This window comes from Hippocampus comes, unplaced genomic scaffold, assembly GCF_001891065.2.
Source record: "Hippocampus comes isolate QL1 unplaced genomic scaffold, H_comes_QL1_v1.1 scaffold177, whole genome shotgun sequence".
Lineage (NCBI taxonomy): Eukaryota > Metazoa > Chordata > Actinopteri > Syngnathiformes > Syngnathidae > Hippocampus > Hippocampus comes.
Genome location: NW_017806158.1, coordinates 264380 through 286991, shown reverse-complemented (window position 1 = coordinate 286991; position 22612 = coordinate 264380). Strand labels below are relative to the sequence as shown.

Genomic DNA, 22612 nt, shown 5'->3' with positions numbered 1-22612 from the left:
ATGGTTGTCATCTATTGTGTGCAATATGATTGGCTGGCAACCAGTTCAGAGTGTCCTTCGCCTACTGCCCAAAGACAAGTGGGATAGGCTCCACCGCACCCGCGACCGAAATGAGGATAAGCGGTTCAGATAATGAATGGTCTACAAGTTAATGAAAAAGATGATGGAAATAGGTATCACAAATTAGTTTTAAAAATAATAATTATTACCTCAGCTCCAAAAACAAATCCAAAACCAAAAATAAAACAATAAATGAACACATAGCCTTGTGCAGTTTTGTGCTGACAGCACTTTGTGAAATAACAGACTGAGTCCACATTAAAGTCCCATCCTTAAAATAAAAAAATAAGGAAAAACATTGACAGCCATTTTTTTGTATTAACAATCAAATTAAAATGTGTTTGCATAATTCTGCAAGCAGACATTTAGAATTTTAATCCACTATCACTGGGAAATCCTAATTCACTTTATTAAAATGAGATACATTTGCATTACAAAACCTCACTCACAATCAGTCTACACAAACACTACTATGCCCTTAGGAGTTATGTATGTATGATCAAAATTAAGGCCCCGAAACAACCCATTGATGGTGCTGGAGGGGTTCATTATACTGCATGTTGGTTGGACGTTCAGAATTTAATATACACAGAACAAATAAAATGGGAAACATACTTGCGTCACATCAGTAGAGAGTTTACAGTATGCAGGTCAATGTTTAAAGTGTTATGAATATTGGTATGTTTTAGCGGTACAACATGAAATAACACACGTGCTTGCAGCTTGGCAGCATCATTACCCAAACTGAATACATTTATAATAACTAAAAAGAGTTTTGGGGTCATCTTGTATGCAATGAGCACATCTCTCCAGAGGTTCAGGACCATTTCAACTTGGGGAAAATGAGAAACCAGCACACCACAAGTCACACCGTTTTTGTTTTGTGTTAGGTCCCAAATCATTTTAGCTTTTGCATATGTCAATTCACGTTTGAGAAAGTCCACCACAGTTAAAAAAAAAAAAAAAAAAAAAAGAAAAGAAAATCTCTCCAACAATTTTCCTGGAACTGCTAGGACACCATAACCTGACAGTCACAGGACCATATGAGACTTGCTCGATCAAACAAACACGTACTGCAACTGGTAAAACAATCCGCCATCAAACAAACACATACTGCAACTGGTAAAACATTCTAGTTGCTTCAAAGCAAACAAAATCCTTCAAATTCTAGATCAGGGGTGTCAAACATACGGCCCGCGGGCCGGATCCGGTCCGCAAAGGAGTTTAATCCGGCCCGCGAGATGATTATGTAAAGCATGGTGTCAAACATACGGCCCGCGGGCCGGAACCGGCCCGCAAGGAGGTTCAATTAGGCCCGCAGGATAATTTAAACGTGAAAAAAATGCATTAAAGACAGAATTAATATTTTTAATACGGTGCAATTCATTGAGTATCCGCAAGGGGACACTGTTTTGATCAGAGAAGAAGACAACAGCAGCCTCAGTCCGTCACTGTGACAGACCCATGACAGCAGACGCTATCAATAGCACTCTCACATTTACACATTTAATAGCACTCTCCTTAGTTTGTAAGATTACATTTAGATTTTATATGCACGTGTAAATGGTTTAAAACTTCCTTTCTTTATGAATCTCGTTTAATCTTAAAGTGCATTACTATATTTTTCAATACCAATTACTTGTTAATGTTTGTACAATCAGTGGGATCATTTGCAATGCATATATGTGAATGATAAAAGTAAATTGCACATTTGTCGAAGGAAATGTAAGGTGCTTCATGAAATATTTTGTAAAAGATATGTTCATTAAATTTCAACATTTTCCTAATGTTCTTGTGCTTCTTTATACCAAAACAAAGGAAAGACATTGTTTTGGTTATTTATAGCAAAGTATGGTATCATTTTAATGGTCCGGCCCACTTGACATCTACCGAGGCCGTATGTGGCCCACCATGTGAAATGAGTTTGACACCCCTGTTCTAGATGATTTATTGTGCTGTATTTTCTTAAAGGAGAGTCACTCAAATGGCACATTATATAAAATGAGAGTGGAAAAAAATGACAAAAGAAAACAATTGTGAGTGAATTATGCATTTCGAGTGTGAGGCACAGGGCAATTATATGTCACACTGACATCGTGGAAAAAAAATGAATATTAATAAAAGGGGCAGAGAATAGATTAAAAACATGTAAACCCAGTGCTGCAAAACACATTAAGGAACTCCTTCGGAAAAACCTTTGTCACATTAAGCGAGGGTCCTTCATGCAGCATCAACATCACTGTGTGGGCAGCAGTCTTTGTCGGACAGGGGAGATGTGAGGGGATGTGAGCCTCTCGGAGGATGTTGATGATGTCATCGAGGACTGCAGGTGGACCGTCTTGTGGAAAAGCTTGTTGCTGATGAACACCACCAGCGAGAAGAGACGCAGCTGAAAATGGCTAAAAATCGGGACGTACAAGATGACTCGGCAAGGGGAAATGACATAAACTTGAATGACTCAAAACTTCGGCTTGATTTTGTCACTTACTACAGCTTTGTTGGTGTCTTGGCCTCATTGGCGCTGATGATGAAGAGAGGGAAGAGGATGGAGAACAAGCAGCCACTAAAAGAGAAGATAAAGACTCTAAAATGTAATGCAGTCCTTAATGATTCTTTGTAACTGTATTAGTACCCAACAGACAATTATTTGTGCTAAGTTTCTGAATTCCAATTTTTACTAGCATGTTTGGTAAATAACATAAATCAGCAAATGTTTTGTTTCTTCCCCCCCCAATTGTGCTGCTGTAGACTGCAAATTTCCCCAGTGTGGGACAAATAAAGTTTATCTTATCTTATCTTATCTTAAATGCTGAGCAGAGACAACTTAAAAATGTTCTCCCGGAACCTCTTTCAAACATAGCGCATCAAAGTCACGTCAGTTCTCATTTCCACACAGCTCATCTCCAAATACCAGTTTCTTTAATCTTCACTAGTGCGCTTGAATGTAACACCCAGGTAAGAAAACAACTTATCATGTTAACACACACTTCGCACCTCATTATCTATATGTATGGAGCAGACAAATGCATGATCAAGCCAAAGAGGGAAAATAATGTACATCTGTGGAATTGAGGCTTTACCTGATGATATATGATGAAGGCAAGGCTGTCAACAAAGCCATGGGCAAACCAAAGCCAAAGTAATAGGGCCAGTTCCTCTCAATATTGGACAGCCGTTGGTGCATCTCAATGCCTTTAAAACGTCAATCACTTTCAGTTTGACAAACATGACAAGTGCATGACGTTTGTGTCAAAAGTACCGGGCTATCTTACCGTGGTTGAACCAGCGATACTCAAAACAGTACAGGGAATAGAGCAGAGACATGTGCAATAGACTGACCATCTGCCCAATGGCATCGATAGGAAACAGGCTCACAATCATACCCTAGAGGACACAAATGCACAGTGTCAGTCTGACAGAACTCACCTTAACTGCATGTGTGTTTAGCTCGAAGATATTCATCCCATTTCAAAAATATCAACAGAAATTGTGCTCAAAACAATACCAGTTAAAAAAAAAAAAAAGTCCATGAAGCAAATCCCAAACCCGACATTCTGCATGCTGTAAGCAGAGGGTACAGTATGAGGTTAACCACAATTACAAGCACCTAAGAGGAAATTTGGAGCACAAAAACCTGTTTTGAGCGCACCACAACTGTTTTTGTGAACTTGTCCCCGAACCAGTGCAGAAGATAAACAACGACAAAGTGCACGAACGCATGTGCAACCATGTGTGGCATACGTACTGTACGTATGCTGAATGAAATCGTAGTTTAACCTTAACATCGGTCATTTATAACCTTAACTTCTTTAAAAGAAATGACAAAGAAATGACCAGTTACAACTCTTGCAATAAGATTTTATTGTGTATACTAACATGAGCAAAAAACGTTGAATGGATACATGGTGTAGAAGTTAAGGACTGGCTATCCCTGATGTTAACCAGCACATACCCTCTCAGTGTCACACTACACAGGCAAGTAAAAAATGTCGTATGACAGAATGAGCCAGCAAAAAAGACAAAGTAGCCCTAAGACGGATGCTCAACTCAGAGTGTGAGTTCGCTATATTTATGAACAAGAAATTAATGTTAATGTACTGAAACTGCCTCAACGAGAGCGCTATGGAGTAGCAGCGTCTTCCACTAATAAATATTTACGGAGCTCTGCTGGAGGAGCATGGATGTCAACAACATTGCACATTACAATACACATTGGTGGATAGTCCTTGAAAATTAAGTTTTACTGCCATATATTTGGAAGAATATTTTTTCCTCTTGATAGTTGTGTTTTATTGAATTGGATTTTTAATCGGTTGAATTGCTTGTAATTTTATCTTTAATCAATTTAATTGTTTTCCCCATTTTCAATCGGTAAAAAAAAGATCAATAATGACTGAAATGAAATATTTATAACATGAAACATTTTTCAGCCATATCACCCAGCCCCACTAAGCACATTATATTTCAAAAGGCATTTCATTTTATCTTTAGATTGAACAATTTATTTGACTTCTTCAGAGTTGCATTGAAGCCTTATTAAATCTTAAATATATCTTAAAATGAAATTACCTATATTCAGCGTTTTTTTCCCCCCTTCCGGTCCATATTTTGAACCAACCAACCAACCAACCAACCAAATAAATAAATAAATAAAGAACCTTTTAAAAATACAAAATTCATTAATTAGCAATATCGACCAATACGAATGACTTATATTGTAATATAAAAGAGTTTCAGCCCCAACTAACCACACATTCAAGGTGCAAACCTGAATTAGGAAGAGTGCCTGGAGGAGGAGGTTGAAGAGCATATCTGCGATGATCTTGCTCACACTTGGGAATGGTTGCACTTTACAGCCAGACACTTCGAATGCTAAGTCAGCTATATCCTGCAACAAGTACACAACTATCAAGACACAAATATGGTATGGATCTGTATGTTCAATGCAACCAAAAATCAGAGCCTCAATGGCCCTATATGATTACGAGGGAAACCCGCCCCCCCCCCCCCACACACACACCCTTGTTAATTCATGATCAACATTGATTAATCATTGTTTGGAAAGCTGAGTTCAAACTCAGCTTGATGAATGCCAAATTTGTTGAATCAACATATCACTTACACATCTGCACAAAATTGTTAGCATCCCGCTGTTAATGAAAAGAAAATCCACATTGGTCACAGGCATAACTTGAATCTGGCCTAAGTAATAGACACACAGAATAAAAATGAAAATCCGACACTGGCTTAGAATTCTGGTTCAACAAAATTGTGAAAATCAATGAAAAAAAATAAAATAACATATCATCAGAAGCGCCTGGTCTATTTCAAGTGTATGCCATCATTTTTGTCTGGGCCTGTTTCATGTGTTTCTTGACTAAAATTATTCTGTTGAAGCACAATTCAAAAGCAGTGTCTGATTTTCAGTGATTAATTTTCATTCCATTTTTTTTGTATACTATTAATTTTGTCATATTCACGTTACTTCTGAGACCGCGCAAGTTTCTTTCATGAACTGAGGGGAGTCGACACTTTTGTTCATGTGTGCACAAATATACAAAAATGGGAATGTATGGCAGACTTGTGTTGTTGATATTTTTTTCTTATGCAGATAAAATAACACGTTTTTGTGGAAAATGGACATGAAAGTACATCCCACTTTGTCTGCCTCTGAGGGGAAGAAGACCCTAAACACAACACGTGGTCATTAAGAAAAATGCTGCAACATTGGGGGACCAACCTGAAACCAGATAGCGTTGACAATCTTGCTGAGGACAAACAGTGGGAGAACCCACAGAGCACTGAAGACAGATGTCAGGATGAACTCCAACCATGACCAGACATTGCCATGGAGCGAGGGGTCACCTGTAGCAACAAAAAATAGTTTTCTGAGTAGGATTTCACAACTGAACTGTCCATCGCTAAGGTTAAATCTTCATCTCGAGTACATACCAATAATTTTTGCAGATAGAGTCTGGAGTAGTGGGATAAACACCCGGTAGAAGAGAAAAAGACTGAGCTACAGAAAACAAAATAATAAGATTCAAATATTATCAGAAGATGCAGAGAGAAGAACTTCTTTTCAATTTCCAAGAGTGTCATGATTCAACACGATCATCACAGACATGTACATTGAGCCTCTTACCCAGAAGACTCCTCCATTCCAGGCACAGCACTGAAAGATCCTGCTGGCTACTTTGGGGTCACTAAAAATAAGTAAGTAAATAATTAAAGTAAAAATGAATAAAAAATATATATATATACCGGTAATCCAAATCACTATTGCATACAGTTTACCCTCATTACAAATTTAATTGGCTCCCTGAGCCCATTTGTAACTTGAAATGTTCATACATTGAGGTAATATTTGCCCAAATTAAGTTACACTTCTTTTTTTTTCTTTAACCAGTGTGTGCTGAAAAATATAATGCATTATAGAATGCATTATAGATGAGCACCAAACAACCACCTTCGGTGCTCATTTGAGGACCACGCCAAAATTTTTATGGGCACCTCTGGGTATAAATCAGTGATACATTACAGTAATTGTATTAGTTTGGATTGCAATCCTTCGAATCAAAGCAACTGTTTGACATACTTGTCAGGTTTACGCTCCTCACTTTGAGCCCGTCTCTGCGCCAAAGCCCCGCTGGCCCTTCTTCGCCGCTGTTCCTCCCTTTTCTGCTGGATGCGGGCATCCAGCTTGGAGATGGTTCCAATCCCGAGTATGGAATCCTTGATCCCCTGCAAAGGTCCCAGGTGAAAAAGAGAACATAAGTTCTGAACCATATACGTTATTGGGGAAAAAAATGTGCAGAACACAGGAATTTGTCATTGAAGACAATACTCAAAAATCTGTGCGTAACAAATGTCGCTAATAGTCCCTTCATAAACTCAATGCCAGAGTCTAAAAACCAGAGGTATGACATCAGGCTTATGTATTATTACAACATGCAACATATCTGAATGTGCTGTCAGATCACTTTTTAATAGATGAATGCGCAAAGCTGATATATTTGTTTCATGCTCATAACACAAAAGGTTTATAGTCGTGTATGTATGTTCTGGAAGACACAATTTTGTTAATACATGACCAAAAGCAAAAATCAGTTTAGCCAAACGTATTATTGACATATTATCAAATCTGAACATTTTTCATCACATCTCATTCTCTCATACCATCACCATGAGTGCCATCATGCGATAGCCTCCACCAAAGTCTTTTGGAGAGCAAACATATCAGGAACTTAAAAAATATGCAGTGGGTATCAAAATGCAGTTTGAGGGCAGATCTAATCATTCATGACATTAGTGGACGAGCACCGATACTGGGCATCTGTATCGGGCTGCTGCAAGCCTGATTTCAAAGTATCGAGGCTATGAAGGCTGGCCTGGGGATACCAGTCACTGACGTGAAACTGCATCCATATCAATCCTCTCAAGTGCCCATTATGATGCAATTTCTGTCATTATATGTATGGGTTGATATTAATGCTTCAAGTGCATCATTAGAGTTGAGATCAAAATGTATACTTTCATTTGTTAACTCATATTCTGCATGGCAGGTTGTGGTTCTCTGAAATTCCATCCATGTCTATCTGCTAATATGCCCGCCAGATGCAATTTCTGTGACTCTATATATGTTTATAAGGTTTATGTTTTTGCTTGGAGTGCATTATTAGTGTGCTGATACCAATATGATACTTATAATATCCAACGGTTGTGCCATATGGCTAAAATGGATTTTTGTTTTTGTCTGTCAGATATCTTGATAACAGCAAGTAATCAAAATAATGAAATTCACGATGTAGTGCAACTTTGCTTTATAAATAAACAATTTTATGCTACAACAAATGTGTTTGCTGCGTTTGCATGCATGTGTGTTTTAAGTGCACTAATATGTGTGTTGTGCTGTGCTAATTTGTCCATACACGACCATAGTAAGAGTTGGTGGTTGGATGTGTTGTGTGGCTTGGAGAAAAAAAAAGATGACCACATGATGAGGATTGTGTATGCACTGATGCATTAAACGGCAATGTGAACTATGCCCAATTGCATTTTTTAGGGTCCCCATACAATATGTTACATTGGATGACTTTTTATTAATCCACAAAATGAAGGAGAACAACTCATACGTACAGTTTTACAAGGCCTATTTTATCCACTGGTAATTTTGAAATGACAAATATGGTCACGTAACGTTCTAACACAATATATGTGTACTGTCCATCTACACTTGACAGCAAAACGGAAGTGGGTTTCTTGTGCGTGTGCTTTGCAAGGACCTGTAACATTTTAGGACATCAACTTTCATAAAACACAATTTCCATTTCCTGTTCGATGGTTATTATCACACTTTTACTTTTTTGCCAATTTGTATGATGATGGTTATGTTGTTGATGTAATAAAGTCATTTTGGGACTTTCAACTTTGGAAGTGGCAAGGCTGTACAAAATATTTTTCACAAGAAATTTGCCAAGTGCATCGGTACTTTTGGTTTCAGTGTCTGTAATCTACACGGGTGTGCCAGGTGCTGTGGATTCATGTGTGTGCTGCTGACCGTCGCAACATTGCGGAGGAAGGCCCTGACACTGTCTGTCATCTCTGTACCAGCTGCAGATCCATCAACTGCAGAAGGAATGGGGACTGTTGACCTGTTGGTCAGCTCTCATGGCAGAAAAATATTCACCCAGTAACCTGCCATAAACCAGACAAAGTACAACGGATCAGGAAAGTGATCGGAGGCAGACCTAGACAAGACAAATGAATGTGAAGATTAGATAGACAAACAGCTCTGCACAGCAGTGTTAGCTTATACTCCATTATTACATGGATACAATTTGTAATGAAATAAGAGGGAACTTGTAGGGCTGCACGATATTGGGAAAAACATGCGATATGGGTGTTGAATATTGCAAGATTGATATTATTGCAATATTTAAAGTACTGAAAGACATTTAAATGTTATAACCTAATTAAAAAAAATAATTCATGCTGTAAATTATAAGCAGGCTCACACTTAGCTAATTAATTGTAATAACCTCGAATTTTGATTGGATAGATAGATAGATAGATAGATAGATAGATAGATAGATAGATAGATAGATAAATGTTCTTCATGTTTACCTGGCTTTTTCTACATTAAAGAACATGATAGATAGATAGATAGATAGATAGATAGATAGATAGATAGATAGATAGATAGTTTTTCGTGTTTACCTGGCTTTTTCTACATTAAAGAACATGATAGATAGATAGACAGATAGACAGACAGAAGAACGCGCAGGATGCTGATAGATAGATAGACAGATAGACGGATAGATAGATAGATAGACAGACAGAACAACGCGCAGGATGCTGATAGATAGATAGATAAATGTTCTTCGTGTTTACCTGGCTTTTTATACATTAAAGAACATGAAAGATCAAGAAGAAAGCCACTTTCAAATGTGTAAACACCACAGATCAAAGAGCCCTAGCTCACTTACACACTAAGAATCGTAATAATCTAATTTGCGTTGTTACATTTCGGTGGGATAAACACACAGGGGTCGAATCAAACATGAAACCACGTCAGTTACAGAGAATTTGTGACATAGAGAAATTTTATATTCGTTCCTACTATATACTGTTTTAGAAAGGCATTTAGCATGCTATCTCAGGGTTACCCGACGTTTAGCGTATACATTTTCTTTTTGCCTGCCGAAAAGAGCATCGATAGTATGGCACGTCAACAATTGTCTTTAAATGTTGGTTAGAATTTTATGTCTGGTCTCACAATTTGTCGGCACACAGCTAGCATGTTTGTTTACGATGCTACCTCACGAGAAATGTTCAACACCTTGTGCAACTCTTGTGATAACTGAAAAAAGAGACAACACTTAACCACGCGAGGAAAGCGCCCAGTCAATGGCAGTGTGGTCCTCAGCTCATGCGTCAAGCAACCGGACAAACGTTTCTTGTTTGTCTTCCCCTTGTATGTGGCTTGTGGCAGCACCAACAACAACAAGAACGCTGACTGAATAGACGATCAAGGGCCGGGGAGAAAAGACACATTGCGCAAGCTCCAACTATGAAGGATGCTGGGAAACGTAGTTTTTATTACTGTTTCAACCCATGACTGTACAGGCTTTTATGATAGTCCCATTTTTAATGGAAAAGGATCGATAGTGCGAGCCAATTTTACAAAAAAAAAAACAAAAACGATGAGTATTCTTTGCAACGACCATTTTATACAGTTAAATAAAATAAGTCAAATCTTTGTATAGAGTCACTCCCCCAAGGCGGTGCTCTCTCACCGCTTTGAGCATCATGTGTTCATTTTCATTTTCCCAGAGATACAGTTCAAGCTCAATTGCGGCAGTGTTCCACGCATCGTCATCTATGGTTGTCCTCAGGATAAGAAATGTGCACAAAAGAAAATGTGCGCTCATTTGCCTTTCTGTTGCTGTTGTCATCACATACAGATACCTCGGGTAAGTTGTGTGCTGACCAACTTGTGAATTTAATGAGAGTTACTGGTAGTTTGTTTTATACAAACTATATGAGAGATGTTCATTTACAAGCCCATTTGTAAAAACTGCAATAAGGTTAGTGCATTTTAGAATATGTTCACTCATGTTGTTATGATAATTTCCCTATTGGTCAAATAATTAGGTTTGCTTAATTTGAAACAATCATTTTTCTCAATTCAAACATGTTCACGCTTATTGTGCGGGAAGATTGCACTTTCAAGCATGTCATGTTAATTCAAGCACAAATCACTGTTATGTGATGACATATACTGTAGAGTATGAATTGCATTCTTCAGCATGCCGACAGCGGGGCAGAGAATGAGCAGGAAATTCGGACTGAGTGCCAACTCATCCCAGTTCACCTTGGAGGGTGAGCCCTTCTGTATCCTCGGCGGATCCATCCACTATTTTCGCGTGCCCAGGGCCTACTGGAGAGACCGCCTGATGAAAATGAAAGCCTGTGGCATCAACACCCTCACCACGTAGGAATGTTTTTGTACCATATCACTCACCATCCCAGACCAAAGTTAACCAAGGGCTTTATGTGCTAATGCAGATTTGTGCCGTGGAGTCTTCATCAGCCACAGAGAGAGGTCTTCAACTTCCGTACACAACTGGATTTAGAGTGAGACTAATTTACCTGACAACATATTGCTTGGGGTTAACCACCTCACTGCTAAATTTGACAATTGTCGGGTCATATGCACCAAGTGCAAATACATACTGTGTAATTGCTATTAAGGTGATTCACGGCAACTCTTTCGTTGCACAATGGGAATACTCAGGTTCCACTCCCTCACCATCTAAGCCCCAGTGCATTGGGTAGAAGCAAGAGTCGGGGCACCCGACCTGACAACAACAGCATCTCCACAACAACAGCAATTTCCAAAGCGATTAAAAACACAGCAGTGGCACATATGAAGCACAATGCCACATCATAGCCCGCTCCTCTTGTTGCCAGGCACACTTGATGCTGCATTAACTTTGTGATATGAAGCTTCACTCAGTGTGAATACTTTGTTGTTGCCTTCCTGCTGATTATTGAATTTCATCTCTTCTCTTGTATTTCAGAGCATATATAAATCTTGCAGCTGAGCTGGGTTTGTGGGTGATTTTACGTCCAGGGCCCTACATCTCTTCTGAGCTGGACCTCGGGGGGCTGCCAAGGTCAGACGCTGAAGACATAAGGTCCTTGTGTGGTGAAATGTAGACATCCGTCCATAAAAATGATTGTTACGCTACTGCCGCACAAAAGCCACTTGATACGAAACACAACCCATTCTGTGTTCAATTCAAGCTGGGTGAAAAAGTCGTGTCTCATTGTCAGGGGAAGACTCAGGCTCAGTGAGTGAAGCTTTGTCCGAAATGGGGTGGCGCACTGTGGCCTAGTTGTTCCTGTAGATTTGTGGATTTATTTGGCCAAGCATCTTTTCTGTTTCTTGGTAGCTGGCTTCTCCAAGATGGCAACATGAGAGTGAGAACAACATACCCTGGATTCACTAAGGCTGTCAACATTTTTTTTGACAAACTTATTCCAAAAGTTGTTCCCTTGCAGGTGGCCTTACATTCTATCGAGTCTGATTCAAGATCAGGTTCATGTCGCCTGTTGTAATACATCTTCCTGTGTCTTTCAGTTTAAGAAAGGTGGTCCCATCATTGCCGTCCAGGTTGAGAATGAATATGGGTCTTTTGCGAAGGATGATACTTACATGACTTTCGTTAAAGAGGTAATATGACACACTAAATACTAATGCAAACACTCACTGGCCACAGCATGAGACGCACCTGCGCAAACTAAGACATCCAATTCAAGAGCAATGTCGAAATTTGATGCTCAGCTTTAAAGTAATAAAATAGTGTTTTTTTTTTAATATATAAAACACATTAAAAACAATTCCGTGATGCTCAGCTTTAAAGTAATAAAATAGTGTTTTTGTTTTTTTTTAAGATATAAAACACATTAAAAACAATTCCAGCATAAGAAAAGTGTTGTTCATTTATACAGGTCATAGATAAGACAATTAAATATAACATTTTATAAACAATATAAGACAGTATAATGGGGGTAGAGTTTCAAGATATGTTAAAAATATCTACTAACTACTTATTATTATTATGAATAAATATTTTTATTTTTATAAAACACATGAAAAACAATTGTGGCCTAAGAAAAGTGTTGTACATTTATACAGGTCATAGATAAGACAATTAAATATAACATTTTATAAACAATATAAAACAGTATAATCGGGGCAGAGTTTCAAGATGTGTTAAAAATATCGACTAACTACTTACTATTATTATGAATAAATATTTGTAATCACTGTGCTTGAACATACTGGGAGTCATTTCAAATAGGATGCGCCCACTGGTAAGCAACTGTAACTGTAACTGTCTTAGTGTATGAGTCACATCACGATTACTATGACCAAAATGATAACAGTTTTATATCACAGTATTGCTACGCAGATTTGAGTACAGTTAATTTCATTTTGAAATATTAGTACTACCCATAAACATTTTTACAAAAACAATTTTCTTAACATAGGGAGTTTTTTTCATAAGTGCATCTGTCCTTTATGCATACCCTTCAGAATGCTAGATAACTCTATTCTGTTTAGAAAGTTATACAGTACAGGTATTTTAATTGTGGTGACTTTTTGAAAGGCTTTGCAGTCCAGAGGGATCAGTGAGCTCCTGCTCACGTCAGACAACCACAACATGTTTAGGTCGGGGGGTGTAGATGGAGGTAAAGTATTTATCACCAATACACACACTCTCTTCCATAAACTCAGCATTTGCTTAAATTCTGTTGTCTTGTAGTCATGAGATCAGTGAAGTTGAAGAAACTAAATCAGAGAGCCATTCAGGATCTGAACATTATCCAGGTAGGTGTCATTTCTTCATCATTACCCACACTGTCTTCAAAGAGTATCGAATGACATACTATGGCTTCTTTTCTGATTGTTAGCCAAACAGACCAACCATGGTTATGGATTACTGGACAGGCTGGTATGATGTATGGGGTGACCTCCACCACGTGCTCCCGCCAGAGGGTATGTTTTGTCACTTTAACATTCTTTTCTTTTAGTCTTGCATGTTTATACACTGTATTGTTCGCGTCCGGTGAAATTCTCGTATCACCAAACGTTAGGTCCAGAACCCAATACCTGTAATGTTTTATGACCCCAGAAATGCAGCCTCAGACAAAACGGGACAACAGAAATATTTACAGAAAAGCGCACTGACAAAATACAAACAGAAATCGCTGGTCATAAGGAGCCAGGAAAAACAACACATAAACCAAAATTGCTTGAAAAAGGAACTGTACAAGGAATCGCTAAGAATGCACAAACAAAATGTCAAAAGTCCAGTAACGCGAAACCAAAGATCAAGAGCAATACTAAAATAATGAAAATACAAACAAGGAACCATGAAAAACGAGAGCGACTATGAATACTATCTGGATGTCTAGAACACAACACTCGAAGCACAACAGCAAGCAACTTGGCAACTTGGGAGTCCTTAAATACTTGGCAAGGCTTAATTGGGAAACGGAACAGGTGAGCCTGCTGGAGGGAAACGCCCTTCACTCTAGCTGGAGCTGCACTTAACACAGATAATGATCAGTTTCGAATGATACTGTCAAAGTTTCGAAAAATCAAAACTACAAGTATTACTGAATAAAAAGCCGCATACTTCAAGTAACATCCCCTCACGTATATTTTTCTTCTCTGCCGGGAATAAACTAAATGAAGACCTTAGAGGGAACGTGGGGGTAGGTGGCTCTGGTGGGGGCCAGGGGGATACGATGCAGTTTTTACATAATCTTTCTCAAACCAACCAGATTTTATGCCATGCGATCATTGGGAATACATTTACAAGTACTGGATTTCTTTATATCAGGGGTGCCCAAACTTTTTGGACCGAAGATCGACTTTTCGTTCAACCAACCTAACGCGATCGACCCATTACTGTGCACGCGCAGGCTCATAGACACGCACGCCATGATGAGCAACAACAACCTTTTGCAGCCTGTTAACTATCGTAGCTCACACGTACCGTTTAAAGTCCTTCCCTCTGCCCTCTAGATTCCTATTCTTTGCCCGTGCCCTAGGTGAATTGTATACGAAACAAACTCTGAATGAGAATAATGATAACGATAAAAGATATAGCGCAACAGCTCTGATCACAAGCTGCAATTGCAGACTGCTGAGCGCTAACAACTTCCGGTGATGCAGTCACGCGCCACCGTAGGTTAAAGATTTACCTGCTTTATTTAATTTTTTTTTTTTTTTTTATACTTTTTGTGAAAATGAGACTGATAGGGTGATTAGGGTGCAGTCTACATTAACACAAAAATATATATTACTAACATGCACAAAGACACACAAATGGTTGTTTTTTTCTACTCTACACCCCTCGCGATCGACTTGGGACGAATCCGCGATCCACCGGTCGATCGCAATCGACGTAATGGGCACCCCTGCAGTTTATATATTCCTTTCCTATAGAAAATATTTACTTTGAATTTTGACAAAACTCCAAGCTGATCCCCCCCATTCAAAGTTTATAGATTTATCTTCTAGAAATGTCTGCAACTTTTCACATCTACCGGTACTTATTCTAACACTGTTTTCTAAAGTCTGTCGCTCAGGATCATACGTCATTAACCACGGCTCATATTATTACCATTGCCATATCTGTTCTTTTAACCCTTTCAGGGACAGCGGTCACGACAGTGGACAGCTAATCATGTTACCAGGTTACAGGTTATAATTGGTGCATAAAAGGGTTAAATACACCGCATTAGGGCTAACTACAGTACTTCGATGTACACTGGTCCAGTATTGTTTCTTTTCTCATCTGACAATGCAGTGACACTTTTTTGCGATGTCAATTGAAATGCAAATGTTCAAATATAGGTCAAGTATTCTGAATGAGCTCCAGATAAAGCGGCTCAACGTGTATCAAGGATATTGTCATTGCTATTGAATCGAATCTACTTGAATATTTTATAAGATGACAGTGATTGCTGTTGATATTTCAAATTCTTTCTCAGATATGGTGTCCACTGTTAGAGAGATTCTGAAGCGCGGGATGTCTGTAAACCTCTACATGTTCCACGGAGGCTCCAGTTTTGGTTTCATTAGCGGAGGGTTGGCTGAACCTTCCTACAAAGCATTGGTCCCTAGCTACGGTAGGTGCCTCAATGTCAAAAATAAACTCACATTCTCTTTCATGCACACGCGCTGCATGAATGTGATAATGATGTAACTCCCTGAGGTCAGTAGTATTTGAATGATTTTGGATCCTGCACTTTTAAATGAATAATACTTTCAACAACCAAAAATAGACAGCATGTAATTTTCGATATTTTGCAGATTATGACGCGCCCTTGTCCGAAGCTGGAGAGTACACTCAGAAGTACCATCTCCTCAGAGATCTATTCTCTCAATTCAACAGTAAGATGAACAATAAATATTCTACAGATGTGGCTGGAGCACCATATACTGATTCGATTCCCACTCTAGGGGGTGAAGAGTTCCCGGACCTGCCAGTGCTCCAACCTAAGGAAGCATATGAACCAGCTATCATGTACCAGCACCTGTCCTTATGGGATGCTTTAAGCTTTACTGAGGGAGTATGTCTTTAAACGTACGATTGCCTGTCAGCCTTTGTGAAGCAGAGAGTTGCTGTTCTGTCAAGCCTTGTTTGTTACTACCTCCACAGCCACTTAAGTCAGATACGCCGGTTAACATGGAAAATCTACCAATGAACAACAAGAATGGACAGTCCCACGGATACACACTGTATGAGACAACAATTGCCAGTGGAGGCTTATTGAAGTCAGGAAACAACGTTAAAGATCGTGCCCTTGTGAGTTGTAACGTTCCACGAGAGCTTAAGCTCTTGGTGTATTTATTTAACTATTTCCTGCTCCAATAATGACAACCTGTAACCTGATAAACGTGATAAGTTGTCCACTGTAGTGACTGTTGTGCCTGAAACGGTTAACTAAGTTTATTTTTGTGGTTGTAGTTTGAAGTGGAAGTCAACGATAGTGTCATCTATTGTGCAGCCAACATGGATTTCCACACAACTATTAGTGTGAACCAGTGGCAATTTTTAGCCATACTTTCCCATGTGTGCAAGAGGGAAAAGGCACGCAGTTGCTGGTGTTTTCAAAAAATGTTTTTTTTAGCATGGCCAATTCTCCTGTTCTCTCTTGTCTGTCATTTACACACTTTCATTCCACATACTGACTCTGGATGGAGCAACACGAAAATGTGGGCATTCCCTGTGAAATCTCTTTTTCATCACATTTTCTGGTAGACCTAAGTAAGCACCTTTCCTCTTTTCCGGGGGTCGGCAACCCACGGCTCCAGAGCCGCATGCGGCTCTTTAGCGCAGCCCTAGTGGTTCCCTGGAGCTCTTTCAAAAATGTTCGAAAATAGAAAAAGATGGGGGAGGGAAATCAATTTTTTTGTTTTAATATGGTTTCTGTAGGAGGAAAAACATTACACAAACATTCTTAACGTTTTCCAATGCTGTAAAAATGTGTAGAATAAATATTAAATTTCAACGTTTCTGTCAACGAAGATTTGCGTCATAGCCTGCGACACGTTTCTATTAGCAGAGCGGGATGCCATGCAGGTGGCTGTTGCAAAAAAAAAAAAAAAATGCGTTTCATGTACAATTCACCGAGGGTACTCGCAAAGGATGGCTGTTGCGAGGGCCGAGAGAAGCATTTTAAAATGGTACACGTGAGCTACGATAGTTAACACGCTGCAAAAGTGCGTCCCATGCCTCCGCGTCCCATGCCTCGACGAAGGTAGGTAGGCATTCTTTGGTCAGTGTGAGCGGTAACGGGTCGATCGCGGTAGGTCGGTTGATCGAAAAGTAGATCTTGGGTCAAAAAAGCTTGGGCACCCCTGCTCTACAGGATGCAGTGCAAGGGAAAAAAACGTTTAATCATGAAGACTCATTGTGTATTTGTAGCCAACTTAGTCATTTTGATAGTAGGCTAATATAGCTCACATTGATACATACAGCATGTGTTTCCTTCGTTACAAGGCCTTTATTTATTTTGCGGCTCCAGACAGATTTTTTTGGGGGGGGGGGGGGTCCTATTTGGCTCTTTCAACATTTTGGGTTGCCGACCCCTGTCTTATACGCTCCAGTGGGTGCCATAAATCCAGTTCCCCCTGAAGGTGAAACATTACATTGCGTTTGAAGTTTGGATTCAGTTACTGCCACGAGGTCTAAGTGACTTCTAGAAATCAATCAAATGTCTGTAGAGAGGCTGATCAATATTTTATTGATCTGATCAAAGAAGCACAGTGGGTCAGCCATTTGGAAAACAAATATCAGCGCCAGTGAACTGTTTTTCCACCACCAATTGCAAGGAGCAATTCTGCTTCAAATCAAATTCAACAGACTGTATTAAAAGATGGGCCGGCACGATGGGCGACTGGTTAGCATGTTGGGCTCACAGTACAAAGGGGCAGGGTTTGATTCCGGCTCCGGCCTTGCCGTGTGGAGTTTGCATGGTACCTACGTGGGTTTTCTCCGGGTACACATTCCAAAAACATGCATGGCAGGTTAATGGAACACTCTGTACTGTATTTAGAGATGACCTTCCAATGTCGTTCAAATTTCTACCTAAGTGTTTTATGCACAACATACTGTACATGGTGTTAACAAAATTGCTGTGACTTTTTATAACACTGGACCCAAATTTTTGAATTATCTAATTTGAGGTGTTTGGTTTCTTTCACAGGTTTTTGTAAACAAAAGTTACATTGGGCTTTTCAAGCGCCAGAATTTGGAATTGGCTGTTCCAGATGGCAAGGTATGGAATTAGAATAGACCAGTGATCAACACATTTTCTTTGCATTGTGCAGTGGGATGAATCCTGATTTGTCCTTGTTAAACTGCAAATGACCATAAATGATACTGTATATACACCTGGACGAAGTTGTTGCAGAAAGACCACCGAAGTAACTTGTAACTGACCAATAATGACCACAAAAAAAAAAAAAAAAAAAACTACTGTAAAGTTTGGACTCTGAAATCCTGACCTTAAAAGAAAACTGTTTTACTGAAAGATTTCTTTTTCCAATTCCAGAAGCATCCTCGTCTATTTTTAGCATCTCTTTAACTCACCAAAATCACGTTTACTATTCATGTTTTGGTGAGCTCCATGTTGACGCGTTAACATTCACTTTTTAACATCAAATTAGTACACATTGAAGCATTTCGGATTCGTGTTGAGATATGCTGTGCTCTGCTTCTCTGGCTGCCCTGAGCTCAGATGCTTTGAGTCCAGTATCTCGCCTCAGGATGTCAGTGAAGGTCAAGATGGGCTCCTCCACCCATGCTTTGGAATCTACCCATTCCTCCTTGCTTATTGTACACTGGCCAGCAAAACGTCTCTGTCTAAATGTATTTATGAATTTTGGACGTTTATCACATAGATGTTTGTCGATGACATGTCGGTTCCAATGTGCATTAACCCTTTCAGGGACAGCAGTTACTACAGTGGACAGCATATCATGTTATCTGGTTACAGGGTGCCTGAAAGGGTTAAGAGCAGTTCTCAGCATGACGATGTATGCCCTATCCAGTGACCCTATCCAGTGATTTGGGGATAAGTTCCATCCCTCACAGCCAGAAATGAGCACTCATTCCTCAGTCGCAGTGGATAAGCGCAGCTTGAAGGCCCGTGGGAGGGATGATTTCTCCATTTTTTGTCACTTCCCCATGCTGCAGACTTTTTGATCTTGATATCTTTTTCAGTGCCACCCATCCAAGATCCCAGATATTTCAAATCAGCAACCCGTTTAAGCAATGTGCCAACCGGTCTTTATATCACCACTCTCTCATTGTTAAAAGACATGAACTGTCTTGCCGGCATTTGATGCCACTCTTCCGATTGACAATGTAACCGTAAGCAGTAACTCCGGAGCCTGTTGTATTTCCTCGAACAGTAATGCCATGTCAGCTACAAAATCGAGGTCGGTCAGAATCGCAATTGTTTAGAAAAATATACCGGGTAATGGAAAAACTCATTACACTTGAATTAGTCTTTTGGTTTGAAGTTTGTTCAGTAAACATTGTGGGGGTTTTCTTTCTTTTTTTTTTTTTTTTTGAGACAAGTATGACCAAATGCTCAAAATCCATAACAGGGACCGCGGACGTTAAGTTTATTGGTGGAAAACTGTGGACGAGTTCACCGTGGAAGGGACCTTGACAAGCAACGTAAAGGTGTTTGCTCGACAAAATGTAAGATGTTGTTCTGCCGGTTGTAATGTAGAAGCCAATTTGAATGTGCATTCTTGCAGGTCTTGTAGGGGACATTTTGCTAAACAATATTCCACTCCGGGAGTTCACAATATACAGCCTGGAAATGAAACCCAGCTTTATTTATAAGTTTGTACACCTTCATATAACAATTTATTTATTTTGTGCCACTGTTTGCTTGAATTAGATGTCTTGCTTTAGTCTCTATCAGGCTCCTTGGAAAACTCTTGCGGAAAATCCCAGCTTCCCTTCTTTTTTCATGGGCCAGCTCTTTCTGTATAAGTATCCCAGCGATACCTTTGTGAAACTGCCGGTGAGTGGAATGTTTTGACACCATTTATGCATTTCTAGGCCTTAGCATGAAAATATTGTACGTGCAGTGATTAGCAATGAGCAATTATCGTTTGGTTCACAGGGCTGGCAGAAGGGTGTTGTGTTTATCAACGGGATAAACTTGGGACGCTACTGGTCAATTGGACCCCAGCAGACTCTTTACCTCCCCGGTCCATTTCTCAACAGGGGAATCAATCAGGTTTGTATGAGTCATTTGTTCATGAAAAAGCGCAAGGAACATCATCATTTTACTTTTAAGGTGTTTCAACTGATGTCTGTGATCGGATTTGACTCTCTCTGACCTGTTAAGTTCTTCTTATTATGATCATTAGATCATTGTGTTTGAGGAGCAAGAAGGTGACTACAAGGTCAACTTTGAGGACATGGCAGATCTTGGCATGGCAGCTGACATTCAGTGACTTTCATCATCTCCTGTATGTCTTGTATGCTGAATCAATTATCATTATTATTATTATTTATTTACTGATGTACAGTTTGTTTTAATGATATTTGTTGCAGCCAATAAATGTAATTGTTATTTGTGAATTTACTGTCACAAAAAAACAAAACAAACAAAAGGGTGGGAATAATACATTCTTTTTAAACCTATTTGTAGAATTAAGCACATATTTAAGTAGGGTGGAGTTTACAGTTTAAAAAACAAAACAACGGTCTGTAGGACGTGACTGTAAAATATCATTAAAATGATATTTTTGCATAATCATCCATCACTGGGCCCATCTTATAACAAGGATTTGATTTTAATTTGTATATTGAAACTTGCCACAGTGCGACAGAACAGAGACTGTTGTGACAGAAATGTGTGACCGAATAGTGTGTCAATCATTTTCCCGTACACACACACACACACACACACACACACAGACACACACACACACACACACACACACACACACACACACACACACACACACACACACACACACTCTCTCACGCACACAGCGTCGTAAAAATTGATTGGCCAGGTTATTGAACTCTGGTTAGGAACAAAATTTAAAAAGAAGAAATTGGACAGCTCTCAAGACAAATCAAGTGCTATCCTCCTGGTAACTGACTTTGGGGCACTTTAGTGGGATTTGTAACCACCCTCGGTCCTTGCACATGTGTAGTGTCCTCTCGGCTGGGCAGCTCTCAGCTGGGCCTGACATCCCTCATGACCTCCAACGTCACCATCATGCTGACACAGCAATTCCAGGTTAAGTATGACATTTATTATGCATGTGAGTAAGATAATGTCAATTCACTTGGCTGTGCTCTTGTCCACACATTCATGGAATTCAGTTGCTCACTCCCATTCCCATTAAAATCAGGGTTTTAATAGCACAGTGCATCACGGAAGCAGAAATTGATACGCCGGGGTCCGAGTGATGAGTGCGGTGCACGCAAAGTGCATTTGTACAGTATAAACTGCCAAGATCTCCCTTGCGAATGATGTAGTCGGCAGAGTATGTGAATTGGTGACCGCCTTGCACCCTTGATCGAGCCTCTATGTGTAACATTCATGACATTCATCACCCCCAAAGCACCGTCCTATAATTTTACAATCATGACCCAAAACATTCAGAAAGAGTTTGTCCGTCACAGCTTTATTATTTAAAAGAATTACAAATACAATGGGATAAAATGTCTCTAAAATAAATTATGCAGTTCATCATCATGTCTTTTAAACTTCCCTGACATTATACACACAGTAAAATCAGATTCTAATCATCTCTTGGAGAGAAAAAAAAACACACTTAAAGTTTGAACTATTCAAATGTGTTATCGTCTGAGCTACAAAGTCCTTCGTAAAAGATGGCGGCTTCCTTTCTTCATAGACCAACCTATAGATGAGCCAGCATTGCCCATGTCTCAACACATTTACACTATAAATTAAACTGGCACAGTAACCCCTGATTTGAATAACATCTTAACCAGTCAGCTCATGGATATGGTTCAAGTTCCAAGTCTCAATTTGCCAAAGAAGAATCCAACAGATCCGTCTGCTTTAAAAGTACTTTGTGTCTGTTTCACAATTGGGAGTGAAAACGAGCTGATTTCTGTCGCAGCATCCAGTGGGTCCCAACCAATCATCGTGCCCCATTCAGTTCTCAGAATCAGCCCCTCCAGACACAGAGGAAGTCATTCCTCTGGAAGAATGACGCTACTCATTGCAAAAACAGAAGTTGGGATTGTCAAAGCTAATGAGATGAGAGCCGGGTGGAAGGACAACCATGGCGGGAGAAATGTCACCGCACCAGAAAAGAATTTATCATGGAGGCACAAAATATTAAACTGTCGTTACACAAGGCGGACAATAAGAAAGTTTCTATTCATTTGGATCATGTTTCATAAAAAATAGTATGATACAATAGCATTAAAGATTGAGACCAGGATAG

General features: G+C 39.5%; 2 protein-coding genes across 2 annotated transcripts; one reads left to right on the top strand and one right to left on the bottom strand.

Moving 5' to 3' along the window:
• Positions 1–2006: 2006 nt before the first annotated feature.
• On the bottom strand, positions 2007–9966 carry ei24 (EI24 autophagy associated transmembrane protein). Its single transcript, XM_019895257.1, has 11 exons — positions 9947–9966; positions 8621–8757; positions 6659–6804; positions 6206–6266; positions 6013–6079; positions 5801–5925; positions 4829–4948; positions 3333–3444; positions 3141–3252; positions 2549–2623; positions 2007–2459 (listed from the first exon to the last, which is right to left on the bottom strand). Exons 2-11 carry the CDS (start codon positions 8660–8662, stop codon positions 2297–2299), a joined length of 1023 nt encoding a protein of 340 aa, XP_019750816.1. The 5' UTR covers positions 8663–8757; positions 9947–9966; the 3' UTR covers positions 2007–2296.
• A 442-nt stretch (positions 9967–10408) lies between these two features.
• LOC109531061 (beta-galactosidase-1-like protein 2) lies at positions 10409–20759 on the top strand. Its single transcript, XM_019895091.1, has 19 exons — positions 10409–10535; positions 10871–11056; positions 11131–11199; positions 11646–11741; positions 12021–12129; positions 12209–12301; positions 13242–13323; positions 13398–13462; positions 13546–13630; positions 15637–15774; positions 15959–16039; positions 16109–16218; positions 16308–16454; positions 18358–18429; positions 19766–19844; positions 19922–20009; positions 20082–20193; positions 20296–20412; positions 20546–20759. The coding sequence occupies exons 1-19, from the start codon at positions 10444–10446 to the stop codon at positions 20630–20632; spliced, it is 1908 nt and encodes a 635-aa protein (XP_019750650.1). The 5' UTR covers positions 10409–10443; the 3' UTR covers positions 20633–20759.
• Positions 20760–22612: the final 1853 nt, after the last annotated feature.

Excerpts from the sequence above, each read along its gene's own strand:
- ei24 (XM_019895257.1), bottom strand. The coding sequence starts at position 8,662 with ATGACAGACAGTGTCAGGGCCTTCCTCCGCAATGTTGCGACG. Across the intron at positions 6,805-8,620 it reads TCCTCCGCAATGTTGCGACG|GGGATCAAGGATTCCATACT; the intron begins GTCAGCAGCACA and ends GGACCTTTGCAG. Across the intron at positions 2,624-3,140 it reads CCTTCATCATATATCATCAG|TGGCTGCTTGTTCTCCATCC; the intron begins GTAAAGCCTCAA and ends CTTCTCTTTTAG.
- LOC109531061 (XM_019895091.1), top strand. The coding sequence starts at position 10,444 with ATGGTTGTCCTCAGGATAAGAAATGTGCACAAAAGAAAATGTGCGCTC. Across the intron at positions 13,631-15,636 it reads CCACGTGCTCCCGCCAGAGG|ATATGGTGTCCACTGTTAGA; the intron begins GTATGTTTTGTC and ends ATTCTTTCTCAG. Across the intron at positions 19,845-19,921 it reads CCTTGACAAGCAACGTAAAG|GTCTTGTAGGGGACATTTTG; the intron begins GTGTTTGCTCGA and ends GCATTCTTGCAG.